This window comes from Anolis sagrei, chromosome 5, assembly GCF_037176765.1.
Source record: "Anolis sagrei isolate rAnoSag1 chromosome 5, rAnoSag1.mat, whole genome shotgun sequence".
In the NCBI taxonomy this organism is placed as follows: Eukaryota; Metazoa; Chordata; class Lepidosauria; order Squamata; family Dactyloidae; genus Anolis; species Anolis sagrei.
This window is the reverse complement of record NC_090025.1, coordinates 128875530-128899400: the sequence shown is the minus strand read 5'-3', so window position 1 is coordinate 128899400 and position 23871 is coordinate 128875530. Positions and strand designations below refer to the sequence as shown.

The 23871-nt window shown below is 37.4% G+C and overlaps 1 protein-coding gene across 3 annotated transcripts; it reads left to right on the top strand.

Annotated features, from left to right (window-relative positions):
• The first annotated feature begins 426 nt into the window (after positions 1–426).
• On the top strand, positions 427–20786 carry ING3 (inhibitor of growth family member 3). 3 transcript variants are annotated; one of them, XM_060777712.2, is made up of 12 exons: positions 427–646; positions 809–880; positions 4651–4751; positions 7226–7291; positions 8249–8345; positions 9808–9879; positions 10135–10254; positions 12244–12302; positions 13722–13912; positions 15747–15939; positions 18811–18849; positions 19751–20786. In XM_060777712.2, exons 1-12 carry the CDS (start codon positions 619–621, stop codon positions 19865–19867), a joined length of 1155 nt encoding a protein of 384 aa, XP_060633695.2. In that variant the 5' UTR covers positions 427–618; the 3' UTR covers positions 19868–20786. The 3 variants fall into 3 exon arrangements, with proteins under 3 accessions (XP_060633695.2, XP_060633694.2, XP_060633696.2); XM_060777711.2 differs by having other exon boundaries at positions 12145–12302; XM_060777713.2 differs by lacking the exon at positions 427–646 and having other exon boundaries at positions 809–873; positions 12145–12302.
• The last annotated feature ends 3085 nt before the right edge of the window (positions 20787–23871 follow it).

Here is a 23871-nt window from a genome sequence, read left to right as displayed (position 1 = left end):
CTTCAGGGTGAGAAGGGCGGCATATAAATGTCGCAAATAAATAAATAAATAATGTGGATTTTTTGTTTTGCTAACGTGAATTACCTGGCAGTGAAGAAGGGGCCTAAGAGCTCCTTAAGTTTTGAAACCTGCAGCTGCCTTGGTTTACCTCAGTACAACCTCACAGGAGTTCAGAGAGTCACACAGTACTTCTAAATGAGCATGCACGGTATTATTTTGAGAAGTTTCCTCGGCTCAGCTCACACACGAACAACTTTCCCTTGTAACTCGAATCCAAAAGGCGAGTTTCCTCCTTCTTTCTTCTTTAGCGGGATGCAGGACTCTGCCGAAACTACGTTTCCCAGAGAGCAACGGGAGAGGCGCGAGCCGCCCGGCCTACGTCAGAGGCGCCAGGAGCCAATCGCGTGGCGGCCGAAGCCGGAGCGTCATCCGCCAATGTTGTTTTCGCTGAGTCGAGCCGCTGGTGTCGTTGGCGGTGCCGGCGCCATATTGGAAGGGACGAGGCGGTGGTTGGCGTTTTTTTTTCCCTTTCACCCCACCCAAAACTCCCCTCTTCGCTCGCCGCTGAAACAACCGAGACCCTCTTAAGCCACGGGCCTCTCCGCCGCCGCCGCCACCATGCTGTACTTGGAGGACTACCTCGAAAGTGAGTCGTTGGAAGCGAGGGAGGGAGGGGGGCGCTAGGCCCGAAGAAGGGAGGGGCGAGAGAGAGAGAGCGCGGAGGGAGCGTAGGCTCCGCCCCTCGCTCCGCCCCCTCTATTCTTCCCTGCCTTGACTGACTCGCTCTTTCTCCCCTCCCTCCCCGCAGTGATTGAACAACTTCCCATGGATCTCCGCGACAGGTTCACCGAGATGCGCGAGATGGACCTGCAGGTGCAGAGTACGTGAGCGGGCTCCGCCCACTGTCCGCCATGCGTGTTGATTGACGTGGTGTGGGCGGCGCTTAATCCTAGTTCCTCTCCCCCCGCCCTTCTCTTATGCAAAAGGGAAAGCTGAGCCTGGAGCGAGTGTTTTCCAGAGTAACCATTAAGTCAGCTCTATTGGAGTCTCTGTGTATTTATTGTTTATCTTGTCAGAAGTGAATTGAAAACACAGTTATAATGTATATAAAAAAAAACACAAACAAAGTTTTAAAAAACCGCAACATAGTTAAACACAGAATTTAAAATAAACACAAAAGCTTGGCATTATACAAAATTTCCCTGGCCACTTGGAGTGCCTCTGGTGTCTCTGTTAAGGGATCCTCCAGTGTGCATTTGGCAGCACTCAGACTGCATTGTAGTAGGTGATTTCTTCTCCATCCTTGCATGTTGTGGACTCCACTTCATAGCCCCATTTCTTTTTCCCCCATGTCTTTTTTTTATTGCCGAAACAGGTAGAATAACATCACAATCCACCAACATTTTTAAATATTGAAATACATAATGAATACATATCACATATTGTTTCATAGTGATCTTATCAATCCCATCTTTACCTCTCCCTTGTGTCTAATGATTTTACACCCCTCACCTCCTTCCCCCACCTCCAGGAAACAGTACTTAGCCCCATTTCCTAAGGTTGGCTCTGCATCTCATGGTGCCAGAGCAGGATCCGTTCAGTGCCTTCCAAGTCACCCAGTCTTCTGTGTGCTCAGGAGGGAGTTTCTTACTCAATTCCAGCCACTGATTGAAGTTCTCAGTTTTAACCTGCCACTTTTGGACTCTCACATGCTGAAGTGTTATAGAATCAGAGTTGGAAGAGACCTCATGGGCCATCCAGTCCATCTCCCTGCCAAGAAGCAGAAAAAATTGCATTCAAAGCACACCGAGAGAGTATCTCTATAGATCTTAGAAAACGATTGTTAGGCATCAATTAGCTGCCTAGTTGTAAGCTGTTTTGAGTCACCTTCAGGTTCGAGAAAGGCAGGATAGAAATTTCATAAATAAATAAATAAATATTTCTTTATTTAATTCGTTGGCATGCTGGCTAATATCCAAGCAGAGAATGGGCCTTGGTCCTTTCATTGATGGCTGCTGCTTCCCAACGGATATCAAGTGGTGCAGTGGTGCAGTATAATTTATCCAGCGGTATAATTTATCCAGCGGTATTGGGCATAAACTTCCTGTGATAATGTGGCATGTCTCATTAAGAGCCACCTCCACTATTTTAACTTGGTGAGATGTATTCCACACTGGGCATGCGTATTCAGCAGCAGAGTAGCAAAGCGCAAGAGCAGATGTCTTCACTGTATCTAATTGTGATCCTCAAGTTGTGCCAGATTTCGTATGATATTATTTCTAGCACCCACTTTTTGCTTGATAGTCTGGCAGTGCTTCTTATAAGTCAGAACACAGTCCAGAATGACTCCCTGGTATTTTTGTATGCTGCAGTGCTCCAATGGGATTCCTTTTCAGACAGTTCTCAGAGCTCGAGATGCTTGTCTGTTCTTAAGATGAAAAGTACATGTCTGCATTTTGGATGAATTAGGAATCAGATGGTTTTCCCTGTAATAAGCAGTAAGAGCACCTAAAGCTTTGAAGAGCTGTTCAACCATTTCAAAGTGCCCTGCTTGAGCAGTGGCATGATCGTCAGCATAGATGAAATTCTCTGTCCCTTCTGCAGTCGCTGATGATTAGTGTAAATGTTAAACATTGATGGAGTAAGCACACTCCCCTGAGGCAAGTTGTTCTCTCTGTTAATATATCTTGAGTATTCCTTATCCGAAATGCTTGGGACAAGCAAATGTCCTGGGATTTGGATTATTTTGGAATCCCTGTATACATATGTATATGTAATGAGAAATTTTGGAAATAGGACTCAAGTCTAAATAAACACTGAATTTTTTTAGACATTATACCCACATAGCCTGAAGATAATTTTATGCACAGTGTTTAAAATATTTTGTGCTGAAACCAAATTTATGTACATTGAAATGTATGTACATTTATGTTCGAAAGCACAAGTATCACTATCTCAGCCACCCAGGTGGACAATTTTGAACTTATCCCTCAAAACCAGAAGTGTCTCGGATTTCAGATTATTTTGGAACACCTGTGTGTACCTAATGAGATATCTTAGATATGGAACTGAAGTCTAAACACAAAATTCATTTATTTATAACATTTTAAATTTTAAATAATTAAATAAAATGTGTGTACAGCTCAGAATCTCAGCTATTCATGTAGACAGGGAGGGGAATAGAAAAATTAACAGCACCTTTAAGGTGAACTGGTTTTTATTTTAATATTACCGTAGCTTTTGTAGATATCTCACATCTTTTCAGTTTTACATCTGAAGAGTTGATTGATATCCATGAACAGTCATGCTAAAATAAAAGTCTTGTAAATACTACTAGGTTTTTCCATTTCCCCCCTTTTCCTTTTTTAATTCATTTAGAAAGTGGGCATTGTCTAGGTTATATTATTACCAAATACAAATCATGAGTCTTAGCACTTACAAGTATGTAACTTCAGCTGCAAAAGCCTGTATTCTTTAGTTTCAAATAATTAGGGGTACAGATAACCAAGTGTGTAGGACAACTAACTGGTAATAGATAGGGTTACTTTTAAACTTAAAGAATTTAAATGCCTCTCTGGAATATATGCAAGTCAAAAGATATGTGTTTCCATGGTTATTATTTCTCTTCCAAGTAATTTCAGTGGGTCTCCATGTGGACTAAATAATGAGTTGGTAAAAGCTCTTTGAAAGTGCATTTTTAAAGTACATGAAATATATCATTTTCCTTCAGTCAAAGTTGAAATAGCATTTACAATCCCTGACCCATCCCTATATATTTATTTATTTATTTATTTGCTTTATTTCTATACCGCATTTTTTCAGCCCTTGACAGGCGAAATAGCATTTACAAAGCATTTACAAAGTTGAAATAGCATTTACAATCCCTGACCCATCCCTATATATATTGCACTGCCTATACATAAACTGCACTCCCTATATATATTGCACTGCCTAGACATAAACTGCTTAATGGAATTGGTCCATTTATATATTTATATTACTTCAATGGAATTGAAGTAATATAAAATGACTTTATGTGATTTTTTGAGAGGAGAAAAACCTATATTTTTTTTATTTTTCTCCTTTCCAAATTGAACTTTGCCCTTTTTTTGTTCCTGTCACTTTGGATTGTGAGGGCATACCAAATGCTCTGTGTTGCAAGCACAGCTGACTTTCTTTCTTCTCATATGGCAAATTGGCTTAAATTTATCGGGCCCTCAGTATCCACTATGGATTGGTTCCAGCATCCCACTGAAATACAAAAATCCGTGGATGCTGAAGACACATTATATGCAATGGCATAGTAATATGAATGGAGGTTGCCACCACTTTCAGTTGACCCTCCACTTTTGCAGGAGTTGTAATAGAATTCGTTACCAGGTGTAATCTTAACCATGTAAGTTTGCACTAAAGTCTCACTTAACTCCGTATGCCTTTTCTGTAAAAAGTCACTTAGGACTTTTGATGTACATGTCATAAATCTTACATTGAGATTAATTTTTTTAAAAAACTAAATTTAACCTCGTACACATTTTTCAATAGTTTGCCCCATAGTATATTTATTTCTCATACTTCTGTTCTCCTTTTACAATCCATTATATATTTATAAGAAGATGAATGACTGCAACTTTAATGTTTGTGTGTTTTAAGATGCAATGGATCAACTGGAGCAAAGAGTCAATGAATTTTTTATGAATGCAAAGAAAAACAAACAGGAATGGAGAGAAGAACAAATGACTTCAATTAAAAAGGTAAGAGTAAGGAAAATTCTGATCAAAATAAAGAAGGCCCTGGAGTCATATTTTTAAATTGGAGGTGTGAACCTAATGAGAAATTATTCCTTCCGTCAGAAGGTACAGTTGAGTGAGAGGTTTTGGATATGGCTGTAAAGCAAGACGACTTTCCTATTCCCTGTTCTTTTTCTTAGGCTCTTTTTTTGTTTGCTCCAAAGCAAAAACTGAAGCAATTATTGCTCAACTTCCCTCCTCTCATGCTTGTCCATGGTTCTGATTTTGACAAAAGCAGTAACCATAAGAGGTATTTTCACGGGCAGGACCTGTGTCTCTGACCACACAGCCAGCTTTCCATAGTTGTTGCTAAGATTGTTGATGCCAAGAACCTACCGTGTTTGACTTTTTCAAATCAGATGTTCCTCATGTCACCCATGAAGACAACTCTAACTTGCTTTTGAAAATGATCTCTGCCCTAAGTGGTTATAAGGATATTCTCATCAGGCTTTGTGGTCTCATCATGACATTAACGATAATAAAAAATAGATTAATTTCATGCAGGTACTAATGGTCAGTATGATGTAGTGTTTTGACTAGGACTCTGAGAGACTAGGCTTTGATTCCCCTCTTGGCCATGGAAACCCACTTGGTGACCTTGGCAATATTACAGTCTCTCAGCATTCGAGAAAAGCAGTAACATTTCCAATCTGAACCCATCCTGCTAAGAAAACCCTCTTGACAGGTTTGCTTTAGGGTTGCCATGTTAGAATGACTGGAACACTGAACAGGTCTTGAGGCCCCTGCAGGAAAACAACACTGAAGTCCTGTATGAGATTATGCCCTTCCCACAGGTCTTTCCAGTTTTGCTACTGTGACTAGCAAGAACCAGACAGTTATAAGTTAGCTTTGCTGTAGCTAAGAGGCTCGGTGCTCTCTCCTTAATTAGCAGAGTGAATGCCTTCCAGACCTGTGGAAAGGGGGCGCGGGGGCACCACATGCATGAGGCCTGAATCATAGCAATTAGAACTCTCCTGGTCAGGAATGGAATGCTGAACACAACAGGCATTTCATTGTGATCAGAAAAAGTGGACTCAGCCATCCCAAAATTTGGTGAGTTTATTTGACTATAGATATGAAGGGTTATTAGCTTTTCACATTGGCATGGTGACTCCAATTATTTAGGCTGCCCTTGCTTTCCCCCCACTAAACCCCTGATTATGGTTAATACCTAGGCTGTTCTCACTGTCCTACTGAAGCTTTAATTGGTTTTACTGCTGATGCCAGTTTCAGCAGCTGGTGGGTTTTCTTTCTCTTCAGCCAAATCCAGAATAATTTCACTTGACTGTTCTCTCAAAGGAAAGTGTTAAGACTTACCTGTGGGCTCTATTTCAAAAGGGAATTCATAGAACATCCAGTTGCATTTTCATTCGTAGCAGACTCTTGAAAGAACCTTTGACAGTCAGTTTGTGTGAGCAATTTAACACGGGACCCAAAATGTATGGAAGACTATAACTCTTTGCTGTAAAAAGAACACAATTTGTGATTTTTAAATCTAGACCTTGCAATTATTTGCCTGAAAATTTTCAAATGATCATAGAATCATAGAGTTGGAAGAAACCTCGTGGGCCATCCAGCCCAATCCCCTGCCAAGAAGCAGGAAAGTTGCATTCAAAGCAACCCCAACAGATGGCCATCCAAAGGAGGAGCCTCCACCACACACAGGGGCAGAGAGTTCCACTGCTGAATAGTTCTCATAGTTAGGAAGTTCTTCCTAATGTTAAGGTAGAATCTCCTTTCCTGTTTTTGAAGCCATTGTTCCACATCCTAGTCTCCAGGGCAGTAGAAAAACAAGCTATAAGTATAGTTAAAGAAATATAATAAAAATACATTTTGATTGTAATAGGCCATATCTTCATATCATAGGCTGATGTGTCCTTGCTATAAATAGGGAATATTAATAGGGCAAGCATCTAACAAGTTCATAGTTGTACCTTCACCACAATTTAAAGATTTGAATGAATCCTCAGATGCCAGTGGATTAGCAGATGTTGAACCGAACATAAATGTGCTGATCAACAATATGAAAAGTCTTGAATGAATGCACAACATTCATGCCAGAATTTCGGTTTTTAAAAATAATGCTTTAATTAATTGTTTCTTTGTATACACCTTTAAAAAAAAAAGATAATGGTCTCAGAATATTCTAAATATATACCTCAATGTTTATTCTAACACTACAGTTTCTAGTGAAATAAGCCCCATAAATAGAGCCCCCTGTGTTTTTGAAAAGAATAGGAAGGAATGGAGATTATAGTTCAGTGTAAAAGTAGCGATGTTTCAATGTTGTTTGGTGACTTTACCTCATTGTAAGTAAACAAAACACCAAATGGCTGTGGATGATTAGACAGTTTTAATCAGGATCAGTTGATCATTATTAATGTGTAACAATAACTAAAAAGTATTAAGATATATTTTATTGTTATTTTCCCATACAGGATTATTATAAAGCCCTGGAAGATGCAGATGAAAAAGTACAGCTGGCTAATCAGATTTATGATTTAGTAAGTAAGATAGATAATTTAGAAATGACATACAGAACTTCAATATTTTCAAAACATTAATACTTATTTTTAGAACACTTCTGTGTAGCAGACTGCCATTGATTCAGTTTGTCACTTTTGAGAGATTCTCAACTTCATTTCAAAAGTAGATTGTCATAGCTAGCAGGGATGGGATATCAACAATTTGTGAAACAAATTCTGTCTTTTTAGACAAACAGGTCTAGGTGCACTTGATAATGGTTATATGTTGTACCTACATTGAAAGATCATCAAACAGATAGTATTTATAAAGCTCTATAATACATTCCGTATTTTTTCTTAATATACCCCTTTGAGCTCTGTTTCAGTTGGTAAACAATCACTCTAATGTATTCACTTAGCATGTAGACACTACAGTATTATTCTTAGTTCAGGCTGAATATCCCTTACCCAAAATGCTTGGACTCAAAAGTGTTTTGGATGTTGATTTTTTTCAGAATTTGGACTGCCTGTATTTTTATATACGTAAATAATGAGCTATCTTGGGATCCAAATTCATTATGTTTCATATACACCTTACCACACATAGCCTGATGATTCTTCTTATGCAATCTCTATCAAACGACCTACCTACCTATCTCATAAAAGTCAATGTTGGTATGTGTATTTGTGGGTTTGTATGTTTGTGAGTGATTTCCAAGACAGTTCCCACTTCCAGAGAGAGCGATGACTCCCACCAATGAAGGATCTGGACCAAACTTGTCACACAGACTCCCCATGATAAACAGAAAGTACTGGAGGGATTTGAGGGTATTTACTGTGGATTTCGGGAGTTATAGTTCACCTCGCATGCAGAGAGCCAGTGCCTCCCACCAACAGTGGATTCTATATTATATAATTGGTGTTAGTTAAGTTTCTTATTTATGATTCTCTCACATTATAAAACTGCCTGAAAAATAGTACTTTTTTTTTAATCAGGTTGATCGTCACCTAAGAAAATTGGATCAGGAGTTAGCTAAATTTAAAATGGAACTTGAAGCAGATAATGCTGGCATTACAGAAATATTGGAAAGACGTAAGTATGTGTGATGATCTTGGCAGATACATTGTTGTTAGTGTATATGATTACACTGGTCAAGTTAAGATCACATCCTGCATTAAAATACTATGATGCATATTCGGATATGAGTACCTCACTCGTATACAGTCTTTTTGGTTTTACTTCATTTCTAGTTTAAGTGTACAGTACCAGAAGTTACAGTTCATTATGACTTCCTGTTAGACTGAACTGAAAAAACGACAGTTAATTCTTCCAAAATGAGGAATTTTGTTGGTACCTGTTTGGCTCTGAAGCCATTAAGTGTAGTTTCTGTAGGTATCTAATGTAGCAGCTTTCCATTAGGAATTAAAATTTGGTAGGGGAAAGTCATGAAAATTCAAATAGATATATGAAATTTATTTTTGTGATATCGCTACGGAAATAGAATATAACATCTATATGAGGAAAACTGAAGAACACATGTTCAATGCCTTGATGGACACATATCCCATAATTTGATATTGTTCATTTTAAAAATCATGTAATATTAAATTGTTGACAATAAATAAATACTTTATTTATTTATTTATTTACCCTATTTATACCCTGTCTTTCTCAACCCCGTAGGGGACTCAAACAGGCTTACATACATAAGGCAACAATTCAATTTATGAGGTAGCATTCTTTCGTTGGGGAGATGTTGTTTGACTTCTTGCAGTTAGGTAATTTGTACATTCAAATAAACTGGAATTGGTTTTTATTTATTTGAAAATGTGAATTACTTACTTACTTAGGTGATCCCTCATAGTCTGAGGATGATGGCCCTCAAAGTGTAGTGTCTTGGTGGTGGATACATAGGTAGCTGTGAAGACCTGTTCTTGATCTGCAGTAAAGATATTGGTTTCCAGGTGGAAGACGGTCCCGGTTAGGGTTGGCTTGATGCACCTCCTCTTGGCATATTTCTCCCTTTTCCCTTCCATTTGTGCCTCTTTGAATTCCACAGCACATAGAGACCACTGTTTTCTAATTCTGCAAAATGAAATCAAAACTTTAACATTTCTGTTTACTTACTTCACTGACAATTTTAATTTCCAAAGTGTAATTTTTAGTGAAATTGAAAAAGATATGTTTCTTCTGTTAACAGTTTTCAAATAAGTTCATATTGAAGTTACCATTGTGACAAAACAATGACAATAATCTAAGATTTTTAAAAATTTAATTGAATTTTTTTAATGTTATGTGTGTTGTTGCTGTTGCTGGCTGGATTTGAATAGTGGTCAGGGAAACCAAGAAAAGTTTCTCAGAGAATATCAGAAAAATTGAAAATAAACGTTGGTAGTAACCTTATATATACAGTGCATAGATATTGATAATTCAAACACCAATTGACTTATTCAATCAATTGCTGAAAAGTAACTCAATATTTACGCAAATTCCATTAGTTCTAGGAGTGTATTTTGAGAGCAGTGTTTACTTGTATATGTCTTTTTGTTGATAGGTTCTTTAGAATTGGATACACCATCTCAACCACTGAATAATCATCATGCACATTCACACACTCCAGTAGAGAGTAAGTTCCTTATTTCAACTTTTGTTTGTGATTTGATAGGGGTATAAACATGGAATTATTATACTTTAATATTTAATAAGATGTGTCTGTCTCCTAAAAGTGGTACCAAAATATCAGTATTGAGCTGAAATGTGATTCTTCCCTTGGGGGAATCCAAGTAATGTACACTTGGGTTTGAGATTTATGTACTTAGTACTTAACAGCCTCAAGTTTAACTTCAGGATTAATTGAGCTTTTTCTTTCTTCCTCATACAGAAAGAAAGCATAACCCATCCTCTCACCATTCAGCAACAGATCATGTCCCTGAAAAGAAATTTAAGTCTGAAGCTCTTCTGTCTACTCTTACGTCAGATGCCTCTAAAGAAAATGCATCAGGTAATTATAATTTCAAAAGCAATGGAATTTTTAACCATATGAATCAAATTGACATTGTTCTCTTTGCTACCCCATATTCAGAAATAGCATTGGGGGAAAAAACCTAGCTGTTGGTAGAAAGCCAGTAATACAGATTTTTACATCTAAGTTTTCCAGTTTTAACACTTACAGATAATAGTTGTTTAATAAATCTGGTACAAAAACAAAATATAAATATAAGACTGCTAATTGAACAAAAATCATTAACTGTATTTAGTTACTCAAGTAAGCTGTACTGAAGCTGCTTTTAAGTGCAGATCTGCATCCCTGGCAGAATTGTGATTGATGAAGAGTAGGGTCAAGAAAACACTCCTTATCCTTTTCAAATCTAGCTGCCACTCACCTAAAGCCCATAGACCTGGCTGTGAGAAACAGACCCCTTGAGCAGGGGGATGGCAATAGTAGCTTTCCAATCCCTTGAAATGTTTATAAGGGCCAAAGGGAAGGGGGGGGGGGGTCTTTTCCCTTTAATACCATCAAAGGCAGTTTGTTACAGGCTCAGCCTGTGAAAAACCGTGAGATGCAGCCAGCTCCTGGTTTCAAGAAATAACCTCCTCTATACTCTTCTCTGGACAGGGCATGTGTATCCATTCAGCAAGTAGTACATGCAGACAATGAAGAGCAGGAGGAAAATATGAGTTTTTTGCCACTAGAGACAAGCAAATAAATCATTGAGCTCTTTCCTGCTTCATCCAGCAATCCCACTTACCTTCTCTTTCTCAGCCCTTTATTTATTTCTTTATTAAATTTGCAGGGTGCTCTTTGCCACCAAATATGAAATTTAATGCTGTTTTCTACCATTTATGCTCTTATCTTATATGCTGTCTTCTCCCAGCCTTCTATTGATTAACTCCCTTTTTTCCACGTTATTCTTACTAAACAATAATTAAGTTGTTGAATAATAGCACAGTACAGGAGCTCACAGAGTTATGAACAAGATTTGTTCAAAGCTGACTTTGTATGTAAGTCGGAAAAGGTACATTTTTAAAGTGTAATTCCAGCCAAAAATGTACATATATCTTTTAGCTTTGGATAGCACGGAGAAGGGTGAACACCTCTATAGTTTTTGATTAGTTGTCTGTGCCCCTGTTCAGAAGATGTCACCTCACTTTACGTCCCTGAGACAATTGGATTTGGAAAATCTTGGCTTGTCCTGGAAACAAGGATTGGTGATAAAGCTTCAGTGGGGGCACCTTTTCCCCATGATAATTCTTTGAGGAGTGAATTTTTCTTCTTAGGGCTAAATTTTGTCTCGCTTCCTGTTGCCCATATTTGTCGCAGTCAGATGGCAATTGGATGTTTGTAACTAGGGGACTGCCTGTATTTTCTACACATCTCTTTCCAGGGCAGAGAACTGGACTTAGAAGACTTGTGCTGTTCATTATTTTGTATAGCTAGTATCTTGTTGAACCAAGTTCAGAAACACCAATTCGTTAATTAGTAATTTTATTGTTTCCCAAAGGCACGCACTTTGAAAAGTCTTTACTGTATTCTACTGTTACCATCTTCATTATAAGATTCATCCTGTAATCAAAATTGAATACCAACACCTCCGCTCATTTAATCATATTAAATGATTTATTGATGTGCAAATCGAAGAGCACACTTTTCCCATAGTGTTTTTGCACTTTAGTCCTGGGGTGAGATAATAAACAAATTGGAAAATCTGATGAAAAAAAGCAGTGACAAGGCTTTTAAAATATCATTAGATCACCCACCTCTTTTACTTAATGAGAACTCTCCCTACAGTTTTCACTAATATACACAGCTGATTTTCAGCTGTCTGAAATTTTAATCTAATTTTAAGTTTTCACTTTAGACTATATAAATATGTTCCCTTTGTTCATCAAGGGTGTCGAAACAGTAATTCATCATCCTCATCCAACAGTGCATATAATGCAAATTCTTCCCAGCCATTGGCATCGTATAACCTGGGCTCATTATCTTCAGGAGCTGGAGCTGGTGCTATTACCATGGCAGCAGCTCAAGCAGTGCAAGCCACCGCACAGGTAAGGCATTCAAAATACGACTAAAGGGGGTTATATTTTAGTTAGTGTAAATTCTTCTTGTTGTGTGTCTTTGTTTCTGTTGAGAATTTAAGAACTTTCAGTGATGTTCAGCTTTACTAGAAAAGAACAATGGTTTTTATACAAGAAATATAAAAGGGGTGTTTTGGTTTTTTTGTTTGTTCGTTTGTTTGTTTTGCTAAATTCAATTGTAAACTTGAAATGTTTAAGGTAACCAGGAGCCCCTTCCACACAGCCTTCTATTCCAGAATATCAAGGCAGAAAATCCCACAATATCTGCTTTAACTGGAAAATATGGCAGTGTGGATCCAGATAACCCAGTTCAAAGCAGATATTGTTGTATTTTCTGCCTTGATATTCTGGGCTGCGTGGAAGGGACCCAGGTATCTTAAGCAGCAGTTTTGTGCTCACTTAGCCACACAAGTTTTGTTGTGACTTCAAATAATTTCCAACCTAAGAAGACCATAAAGGGAACATATGCTGCAGTGACATGTGATACATCTTATATAGGAATGATCTAGCAACATAGCACATATTTGTACCCTTTAACTAGTGCTGTTATACTTGTATTCAAAGCAAATTTAAAATGCTTCTAAGCAATAACGCATTATATGTTGCATCCAGATTTAGTCATGTTTGAACAGCGTTTCTCAATCTAGGGGTCAAGAGAGGGGTTTCAGAGGTGTCACCAAAGACCATCAGAAACACATATTTCTGATGGTCTTAGGAATCCCTTTGGCAGAGAAGGCTGAAGATCTATCCTTCTCTTCCTTTTTGGAAACAGATGGCAAATCCTCCCACCAAAAGCCTTTCTCCGCTGTGATTGGCTGTCCTCTCAGCCAAGGGGAAGCTTGTTTCTGAGATTCCAAGTGGGGAGGGGAGAGCAGGCATGCTCTCCCCTAAATCACTGTGAATTTCTCCCAAATCCCTCCAATATTTTCTGTTGGTCTTGGGGATTCTGTGTGGGAAGTTCGGCCCAATTCTGTTGTTGGTGGGGTTCAGAATGCTCTTTGATTGTAGCTGAACTATAAACCCCAGCAACTACAACTCCCAAATGACAAAATCAAAACAACAATATTCAAATATGGGAGTATCAGGTATATGTGCCAAATTTGGTCCAATGAATGGAAATACTTCCTGCATATCAGATATTTACATTACAATTCATAAGAGTAGTAAAATTACAGTTATGAAAGTAGCAACAAAAATAATTTTATGGTTGGGGATCACCGCAACATGAGGAACTGTATTAAGGGGTCGCAGCATCAGGAAGGTTGAGAACCACTGTGTTAGAATATACTGTGCACATAGTTAATTATGACTTACACCTCTTGATTCACTGGGCCTATTTGAAGTGTGACAGAGTCACTGTCTGTATTAATATCAGTGTTTTCGTTTTAGATGAAAGAAGGAAGACGAACATCTAGCCTAAAAGCAAGTTATGAAGCTTTTAAGAACAACGACTTCCAACTTGGAAGAGAATTCTCATTATCCAGGGACACCGCTGGATACTCCTCATCAGCTTTGGCATCAACGTTGTCACAGACATTGAGCTCAACAACCACAGATTCACGAAGTGGTCGAAAAAGCAAGTAGGTTCATATAGACAATTTCTTGTTTTCACTTCTAAGGAATCAGGAAAAACCATCAACTTATAATCAGTAACTTCAAGCAGAGTGAAATTGAAATGAAACTCACTCTTTTGCATTGCTGTACTTAGTCTTTACCTGCCATAATGCCTTGAGAAGAAGTAAGTTACATTTTTTAAATGGGCAAGGGAGATCATATTGTTAGACGTTTGTCCACCAGCTATTTGTGGTTACAATAAACATCCATACAGATGCTTGTGTAGATAGGATGGACAGGCTGTTATTTATCGTGTCAGAAGCAAGCTTAGGGTATAGTTAAAATGCATTTAAAAACACAAACAAAGTTTTAAAAACTTGTGATTATGCTAAATGTCCTTTGACCAGAAGCTGGCCACTTAGAGTGCCTTTGGTGTCCCTGTGAGAAGGTCCTCCATTGTAAATGTGGCAGGGCTCAAGTTGCATTGTAGTAGGTAGTATGGATTGTTCTTCTCCGCACTTGCATGTCGTGGACTCCACTTTGTAGCCCCATTTCTTAAGGTTAGCTCTGCATCTTCTGGTGCCAGAGCACAGCTTGTTCAGCGCCTTCCAGGTCGTCCACTCTTCTGTGTACCCAGGAGGGCGTTTCTCATCCGGTCTCAGCCACTAATTGAGGTGCTGATTTTATTCTGCCACTTTTGGACTCTTGCTTTCTAAGGTGTTCCTGCGAGTATCTCTATAGATCTTAGGAAGCTGTTTCTTGATTTGGGCATTGACATGCTGGCTAATATCTGAACAGAGGATGGGCCGAAGATGTCAATGCAATTCCAACAGGTTGTTGGAAACGGTAGGTAGGTAGGTAGGCAGGCAGGCAGGCAGATAGATAGATTGACATGATTATTCAACTGGCTATCTCTTGCTTTTTTTCAACCACCCCTCACTATGTTAGCCATTTGTTTCCCCAGAGGTCCCTTTAGTAGCATTTAAGCAGTCTAACTCTTCAGTTTTAAAAGAAAATAAGTCATTCTCCACTTTCCACAATTTGACTTTGTTCAACTCGGAGCTTAGCTGCCTGATCTGAATGAATATCATTTCTTCTGTTGGTCAAAGGCTATAAATAATAAACCTAAGAACTAGATAACGCGAAAGGCGTATTTTTTTATAAAGCTGCAGAATAGGAAAGTCAGGATGATTGAATGCCTAGGATTGTTGCATCAATAACAATGCAATAGAGCAATAAAGTATGCTTTCTTTTGTGAAGTCCCACAAAGAAAACATTACTTTTCTAAGCATGGCCCTCCACTAGTTGGTTTATAGAGCTTCGTAACCTTGTGTGACACCTCCACAGAAGATGAGTAAATACCTTCTAGAAAAATATGAGTTGTAATGTAGGTCATCAGAAGATCCAGATAAGGGAGAAAATTGACTGGAGCTGAGGCATCATGGTACCTTAAAATTTAGATACTACTGTTGAAACAGCAGTAGGACAGTCTTTATAAAGAATAGGAAATGCTGGATACTTTCACTCTCTTAACAATGAAATATAGTGTGGTTATATAGAACTTCACTTAAGGTACCAGACTGCTCTTGAGGTACATTGTTTCTTAGACTGTCAGAATCTTATGTAGTGCAGATAAAAATGTATGCCTACAGTGTAGGAGTGTGGGCATATTATTGTTTAGACATATAACTGTTTTGTAAATCCTTGTAGTTTATAAATCCTCTAGGCTGTAAGTGAAATAGCAGAGTTACTGTTCAACAACTGTACTGTAAAATTCTATAATGGTTTTTCCGTCCTTTTCATTTGTACTGTTTTATGGTTAGTAAAGGGGAACACCCTGGATATATGTTTATTTTTCAGAAGCAACAACAAGTCTTCTAGTCAGCAGTCTTCCTCGTCTTCTTCGTCTTCCTCTTTATCCTCCTGTTCCTCATCCTCGGCTCTAGCACAGGAACTGTCTCAACAGGCAGCAGTTATACCAGAGTCAGAATCTAATAGCCAAGTCGATTGGACTTATGATCCGAATGAGCCACGTTACTGCATCTGCAATCAGGTATATTCTGTGAAGGAATGTCTCATCAAGTACAATATATTGTAATTGTATAGCTGGTTTAAATCTTTAATAGAATATATTAATTGGTTCATTGGTTTTTGTCTCATTTGCTGACAAATGACCACTTCACCTAGTAGAGATTATATAATAAACTATTCAGTTTGAATTTTTACTATTTAAAATGCTATAAAATGCTTGAGTCCACACAGAATAAGGAATGGTTTATAAAGCAGCTGTAATCAGGATGTATTAATACATGCAGAATGTGCTTTTTTAAAAAAAAAAACCCCCAAAGTGAACCATTTTATGCCTTTAAATAAAATCTTTCTAATCTAGGTACAATGCTATAAGGCTGCGTTTCTCAACCTGGGAGTCAGGGCCCTTGGGGAGTATCACGAGAGGGTTTCATAGGGGTCGCCAAAGGCCATCAGAAAATACATATTTCTGATGGACTTAGGAACCCGTTTGGCAGAGAAGACTGAAGATCTCTCCGCCTATCCTTCTCTTCTTTTTGGAAACAGATGGCGAATCCTCCCACCAAAAAGCCCTACTCCTGCTGTGATTGTAGGTGAACTATAAATCCCAGCAACTACAACTCTAAAATGTCAAGTCTATTTCCCCCAAACTCCACCAGTGTTCACATATGGGCACATTGAGTATTTGTGCCAAGTTTGATTCAGATCAATCATTGTTTGAGTCCGCAATGCTCTCTGCAAGTTGGTGAACTACAAATCCAAAACTCATGGTCAGTGCCTACCAAACCCTTCCAGTATTTTCTGTTGATCATGGGAGTTCTGTGTGCCAAGTTTGGTTCAGTTTCATCATTGGTGGAGTTGAGAATGCTTCTTCATTGTAGGTTAACTAAATCACAACAACTATAACTCCCAAATGACAAAATCAATCCCAACCCCACCAGAATTCAAATTTGGGCATATTGGGTATTTGTGCCAAATTTGGTCCAGTGAATGAAAATACGTCCTGCATATCAGATATTTATATTATGATTCATAATAGCACCAAAATTACGGTTATGAAGTAGCAACAGAAATCACCACAACATGAGGAACTGTTTTAAGGGGTCGTGGCATTAGGAAGGTTGAGAACCACTGTGATAAGGAATATCAGGGCCATCATTTACAAATTCCTGTTTCCTGTAGGTTTTTGTTAATCCTCGGAATCTCCAGACCCTTTTTGTATTATTTTCATCTTTAGCTTGTATAGTACTCATACATCATTTTTTTCATTCCTTTTCTTTTTTCTTATAAATGTAGAATTTGCAGAGTTTGGTGAAGATACAGAGCATTTACTTTCCCACACTAGCATATAAAGTAGGACAGTATTTATGAGGAATCTTCATGTTTCCTGTGCAATCATAATACTTTTAAAGTGTTGGCATTGCAGAAACATTTAAAGCAGAGGAGAGGTTTTACTGCAGACATGAGCTGAATGTAAGGGAGAAAGGAAATAAAATGTAAAGAGGAAGAGAGGATTAGATGACAAAGACTTAAATAAGCAAATAAGTCTTCAGGCATTGCATTGCAATGCCCAGTGAGAAGGGGGTCTAAAATATCTTGCAGCAGGGCTTTTTCGAGATGGCATACTGCAAGCACACATATACAACAATAGCTATTTGCATACCCCTTTTAAAATCTAAATTGACTTTGAGAGTTTTAATGCTTTGAGAATTGTTTCATCAGAAGGATAGTGATCCAGAACTTATTCAGGAAATGAGTGGGGTAATGGAGTCAATCGTTCTAAACCTCTTTTTTTAGTATTACTGTTGCTTCATTACATTTTCATTTCTTTATCTACACCCTTGACTTTAATATAGCTCTTCCTAGCTATATAACTCCCTAGCGGTTTTCTTCTCTATTTTTGAAAGCCAGATCCACCCTGTAAAAACACAGTGATCTAGCTGGTATCACCCCATACAAGGGTTCTTGATTGAGAAACAGATTGGCAAAACAGATCTGTACATACCCAAGATCAGTGTTAATTACACCCAATATAGATGTGTACAATTGAATCTAGAAAATTGGGTATTTTAGGACATGTGGGCATGATAGGAACTTTCAGTTAAACAGTCTTATATTAACAGGAAAACGTTTAAGACTAGAAATGTTGGGAGGAGAAAAGGTGTTTAAATGGAAAATGAAATGTGTGTTGTCTTACAATGGTTATAATTGTAAAAGGAGAAAGATGACCTAAAAACCTGCTCCAGAGGGTATCGCAATTTTACAAGAGTAGTTTTGGGCACCATAGAGGAGGGAGGAGAAGAAAGTTCCGTTGTTGTTGTTGTTGTTGTTGTTATGTTTATTTGTACCCCATTTTTTCTTTCCATAGGGAGATTCAGGCCCTTTCTATATTGCCATATAGTCAAGATTATCAAAACAGATAATCCACATTATCTGCTTTGAACTCTGTAGACTCAGTTCCATTATCCGAGTCTACACTGCCATATAATCCAGTTCAAAGCAGATAATCTGGATTTTATATGGCCATGTAGAAGGGACCTCAAAATGGCTAATACTTCAGTGAGATCAGATTTCGCACACAATTCCCTCTTAATTATTATAAAAAGAATTTACTGTCTTCATATGATAGCTTTCTTATGTTTCTTATGTCTAACATTGTCATGCTGTGGGTCCCCAGATGTTTTGGCATTCAACTCCCAGAAATCCTAACAGCTGGTAAACTGGTTGGGATTTCTGAGAGTTGTAGGCCAAAACACCTGAGGACCCACAGATTGAGAACCACAGACTTAGAGTATGCTTTCTGTTTATGTCATGTTTTAACTCTTTGAGGCCAATTTGTTGTGAGTGGAAAATGTTTAATTACTTGATAATGGATGCTTATTGTGTCTTTCCCTAGGTTTCCTATGGTGAAATGGTGGGCTGTGATAACCAGGATGTAAGTATTAAAAAAGGAACAAAATTATACTGTTAAATTCAAGTTTTACGTTCAAAAGCAGGATTATAAACCATATTTTAATGAGTGACTAGTCATCTGAAAAAGCTTGTGCATGTACACCAGGATTCCATTTATTGTCAACAGTAACTTCTCACTATGTACCTGCCAGGTACACCGTTGAATCTAGACGTCGTTAAACTGAAAGTAGATTTGTTGAAATCACTAAGACAGTTTAGCCATAATAGATTTTCACTCACAACTTGATGTGTGACCAGCTGGTTGTCTACACTTGAGGGGAAAAAAAACTATTCATGCCCACCTTGAATCTGGTGCTGTGAGAACATAACATACTACTATTTTGGTGGTGTATCTGTATTTTTTTAGGTTTCAATGCTTTTGTTTACTTTATTTTTTAAGTTCCATTTCAGAGCAGGGGAAATGAATGACCATCAATACAATGCCAGTGTAGGTGTGGCACTAATGGAGAGTAGGGGAAATCTGGCATGTAGGCAACCCCTAAGTCTAGATGCAGTCCAATGTTTTCAACATTGTTTTGAGTTGCCAAATCTCTTTGTTGGCAGCACTATTGGAAGGTGATATCTTTCAAGCACATTGCACAAATAGACCATTCTAAGTAAGAGTAACTTTGGTTTTTTAGGTACTACAACAAATTACATTGTGTAGTATTAAACCAATGAAACTTTTAGAACAGAAGAGTCTTTATTACTACTTCATTTTTGCGTTGCCATTTTTTCATTCATGCAGTAAAAGTGGAGCTATGACCACATTCTGAAATCGATGTGATGTTAAAAGAGACTACTGCAGTGTTCTGTTATAATCCGAGTTACAGAAACTAATGTGGTATTTCTTCCTTTTTTAAAAAAAAAAACTTGTTTTGCAGTGTCCTATAGAGTGGTTCCATTATGGCTGTGTCGGTTTGACAGAAGCGCCGAAGGGGAAATGGTATTGTCCGCAATGTACCGCTGCAATGAAGAGAAGAGGCAATAGGCATAAATAAGTGTATTGTCTGCATCGTGTCAGTGAATGAAGTCACGCTACATTTGGGGAGAGGGGCAAGCGGGAATGCTTTTTTTGCAACCAGTCAAAGGAGGAGTAATAATGACTGTCATAAAAGGTTTTTCTTAATTTTGCTAGCTGTGTTTTAATATTGTACCTACATTATTTATGCACTATTGTGCTATAAATAATGTTTCCCAGTTAGCCATGGATTGGTCCAGAGCAGACATATGCTGAAAATTTTGCTCAAAAATATTGTCTCTTAAGCAGTGGGCATTCTTCAAGCATTCAGTCTTCAAATAATGTGAGCGAATGGAGAATTTGATTGGTTCTGCATTCAACTGGCATTCTGCTGCATGTCCTGTACTCAAGAGCTGTTGTGTGGAATTGTGTGTCTTTAAGTGGTACAGAAAGTCAAAATGTAAAGATAATGATTTTTTAAGATGCCTTTATAGCTTTGTTCCTTGTTGAAACTGAATTCAGCAGGCTGAAAAAATGTTCTTGTATACCCTGGGCTCATGGCCTTTGGAGTACTTAAGTATGTGAAAACAACTTCTTGTCCACTTGAAACAAGCAAAAAATGATAATAATGTACCACTAGTCTTGTGTGTTTGGTGGCCATTGAGGGCACAAATCATTAAAATTGTGTTAAAGTGACAAGCCTTTTATACCGAATGTGTTTATTATTATTTTTTATTTTTGTGTGCAAGTGATCCTTTAGATTGAAACTGTATTAGGTGTTCAATTTTTTTAAAAAAATCAAATGCTAGCATTAATGCTTTGCATACTTTATCAAAAAGATAAGTACGGTAAACATTTCATGGACGCTTTCATAATATGCTGTCTAACTGGAGGATTTTAAATAGCTTTTATTTTTTTATAAAAAAATATATAAATAAAAAGTTTCCATCTCTAACAAACTAAGTGCTATGCGTCTTGTGTCATTGTTTGCTTTCCTGTGAGTATTTTTCCCATTCTCATTTTAATTAATATAATAACATTTAAGAAGAACCTTTAAAACAAAGGCAGTTTAATCTGAAATTAAATAAATGTTAATGTTAGGTATTGCATACAAAAGAGAACATGGGATTAAACTGAATTCTTGCACAGTAAATATCCTATTTTCTTTATTACACAAGAGTAGACTCCAACATTCAACTGGTTTCGACTCACAGGAGTCTTCATCAGGTAGGGTCTATAAACAATACATGTTATTAATACATACATATAGTTTGTCAACTGGAAACATCAAGCTTGATATATGTGTGTGTGTGTACATGCGTGTGTGCGGTACTTACTCATTTATCAAAAAGCTCAATATTTGAGACAGTGCTATTGAAAAGTGGATCCTGAAGGTAGTACTCCATAGTTACATGAAACATATACCATTCATAACAAAGATATATAATATGTACAACAAAAGTGATTAATAATACTCACAAGTCCTTGTTAACCAGTATATTTTGCAAATGCGTTTGATAGCGCTTAGTTTGGTTATATATGTACAGGCTTGATGTTTCCAGCTGACAAACTGTATATATATATAATAACCATCATCATCATCATCTTTATTTATACCCAGCCACTATCTCCCCAAAGGGGACTCGGGCAGCTAACATGAGGCCAAGCCCAAAAATAATACAGAAAAGTTAAACACAAAATAACAGAAAAATTGCATCACAACAAAATACATGAAGTAACAAAATAAAATAAAAAGTGCAAAACATAATAAAAATCAAACAAAAAGGGCAGGCCAAATGTGCAAGATAAAATGTTAAATATTAATTATATGTCTTGTTTATAGACCCAACTACCTGATGAAGACTCCTGTGAGTCAAAACTGGTTTAATGTTAGAGTCTACTCTTGTGTAATAAATAAATAGGACATTTATTGTGCAAGGATTTGGAATCTACTCCCCTGTAGTAAAGACACAAGAACTTTTTCCACACATGTGAAGAAGAATTTTTTCATCTTTCAAGAAAAGAACAAATTATTTCTGTTAAATGTGAATGTAACAATCCTGTTTTACTGACACTTGTATTTGTATTATGTATACATTTAACTTCTATGTGTTTAGATACATTTTCATCACTGCAATTAGTGGATACTGGTCTTTTTAATTCTAAGGAAACCCATTTTCCTTTTCATTAAACTAAATTCACAATCAGCACTTCGCAAAATTAGGAAATTGGATGCAGACTTTGTTTTTGTCAGTAGAAGCATCTCTGAATGGACTTCAGTCTCAGACATGTCTACTGACAGAAGGAAGTTGAATGTGATATTTACCCATTTTCCATCACCAGTGTCACATTCTCTCAGTTCTCCAAAGCAGATTGGTTGGAAAGTATGAGATTTGGGAGGGAATCAATGAAAATAGCCACTTTCACTGGTTTCCTTGCAGGATTTGTCCATAGTATTACAAAACTCCCATGAAGGAAAGAACATTTCAAGTTGTGAGACAAAAAGTCTGGATTCTAGCCAGGGTTCAGTATATTGTGATATGTCCTTAAAATACCAAGTATTGCAGTATTGGCACCCAAATCCAGCAAATAGCAGTACACATGAAGATAGATTTCTCTGTGGACAATCATTTTCTCACAACGAATGATCCTGTTTTCATGAACATATTTATTGGTGAATTTAGTCACCGATGAGAACCACTCAGTACTTCAGGCAACTGAATATCACAGCCTGAACTGCCGTGTAGTCATGGTGGATAAAAAGCCATGTTTCTAGGGGGTATTATATATGTAATAAATGAAATGAAGCCTATCATAAAGGATACAAAGAACAGCCGAGGTTTCAAAAGTGCCCTAAAGCTATTCATAGATTTCCAACTGTGATAAGAATCCAGTGTTAACATCACATGAACAAAGGGTAGGAGAGATGTAAGTGCTAGTGATTTAGTTTTTGAAGCTGTATACATACAGACAAACAAAATTGTTTTGGGTTGCAACACCACTTGCAGTGAATTTGAAGTGATTATCTATTGACCATTCAGAAGAATATACTGAATGGTGATTTGATACCATAAGAGCAGAAAGTCCTATAATATCTCTTAACAACCCCTACTTGCTAATGTGCTCCCTTTTTCCTAAGCATGTTTATTCTTTCTTTGGTGGTTCACTTGCAACAGTTTCTCATCAAAAGGTGCCCTTTCCACTGGAAGTAATGCATCCTGTCATTCAAAAAAGTTATAGTTAGAAACCAAACTCATAGGTCTTCATTTTGGACAGTTTTGTCTATTTTGCATTTAGAAAAAGGAAGCGGATTTTGGCCCTTACTAAAAGATTTTGCGGAAAGTCATGCAATTTAATTTTTACCTTCATCTAAGTGGTAGCATTGAAATAAACACAAAATGCTTCTAGTTGTTAAGGTTTTCCATCTGTTGTTTTCCCACAAGTTTATTACAGCTTCTTCTAGAAAATGATCTTACCAGGCCACATCTTTATTCTGTAACCCAAAATTGGATTTAGATCGCTTCTGTCTAGTTCATGAATGGCTCCATGAGCTTGAAATAAAGTTTGTGAAGATCGTTCCAACTCTTTTCTTGAACGTGATACTTAAATGTGGTTCTATATTACTTTGAAGTCAAGAAGTAAAGGCCACATTCTTGTAGAGATTTTGTCATCCCGTGGATGTTGGCCTTATTTTCATTCATTCAAGCCAGAGTGACCAGTGGTGAAGGATTACGAGATTTTCAATCTATCATCATCAAGAGAATCACAGATGTCCTACCCTTTCTTCATATAATCAAGAATTAGAGGTGATCACTAGTTACCATGCTGCATACTAGAATAAATCCATGTGTTTTCAGATTCCATAGATATTTTATAGTAAACAAAACAATATAATAATACTGTATTGCTGAAACCGGCCTAAGTGTCCCTTCGGAGTGATAGTGTGGGTTATAAATAAATTATTTATTATTATTCTTATTATTATTCTTATTCTTATTATTACAGATAGATGCAACTAAATGTACTCCGCATTGCTGAAATCAT

Coding starts and splice junctions, on each gene's coding strand:
- ING3 (XM_060777711.2), top strand. CDS start 619: ATGCTGTACTTGGAGGACTACCTCGAAA. Junction 7,292..8,248: donor CTAATCAGATTTATGATTTA/GTAAGTAAGATA, acceptor TTTTTTAATCAG/GTTGATCGTCACCTAAGAAA. Junction 13,913..15,746: donor CGAAGTGGTCGAAAAAGCAA/GTAGGTTCATAT, acceptor TTTATTTTTCAG/AAGCAACAACAAGTCTTCTA.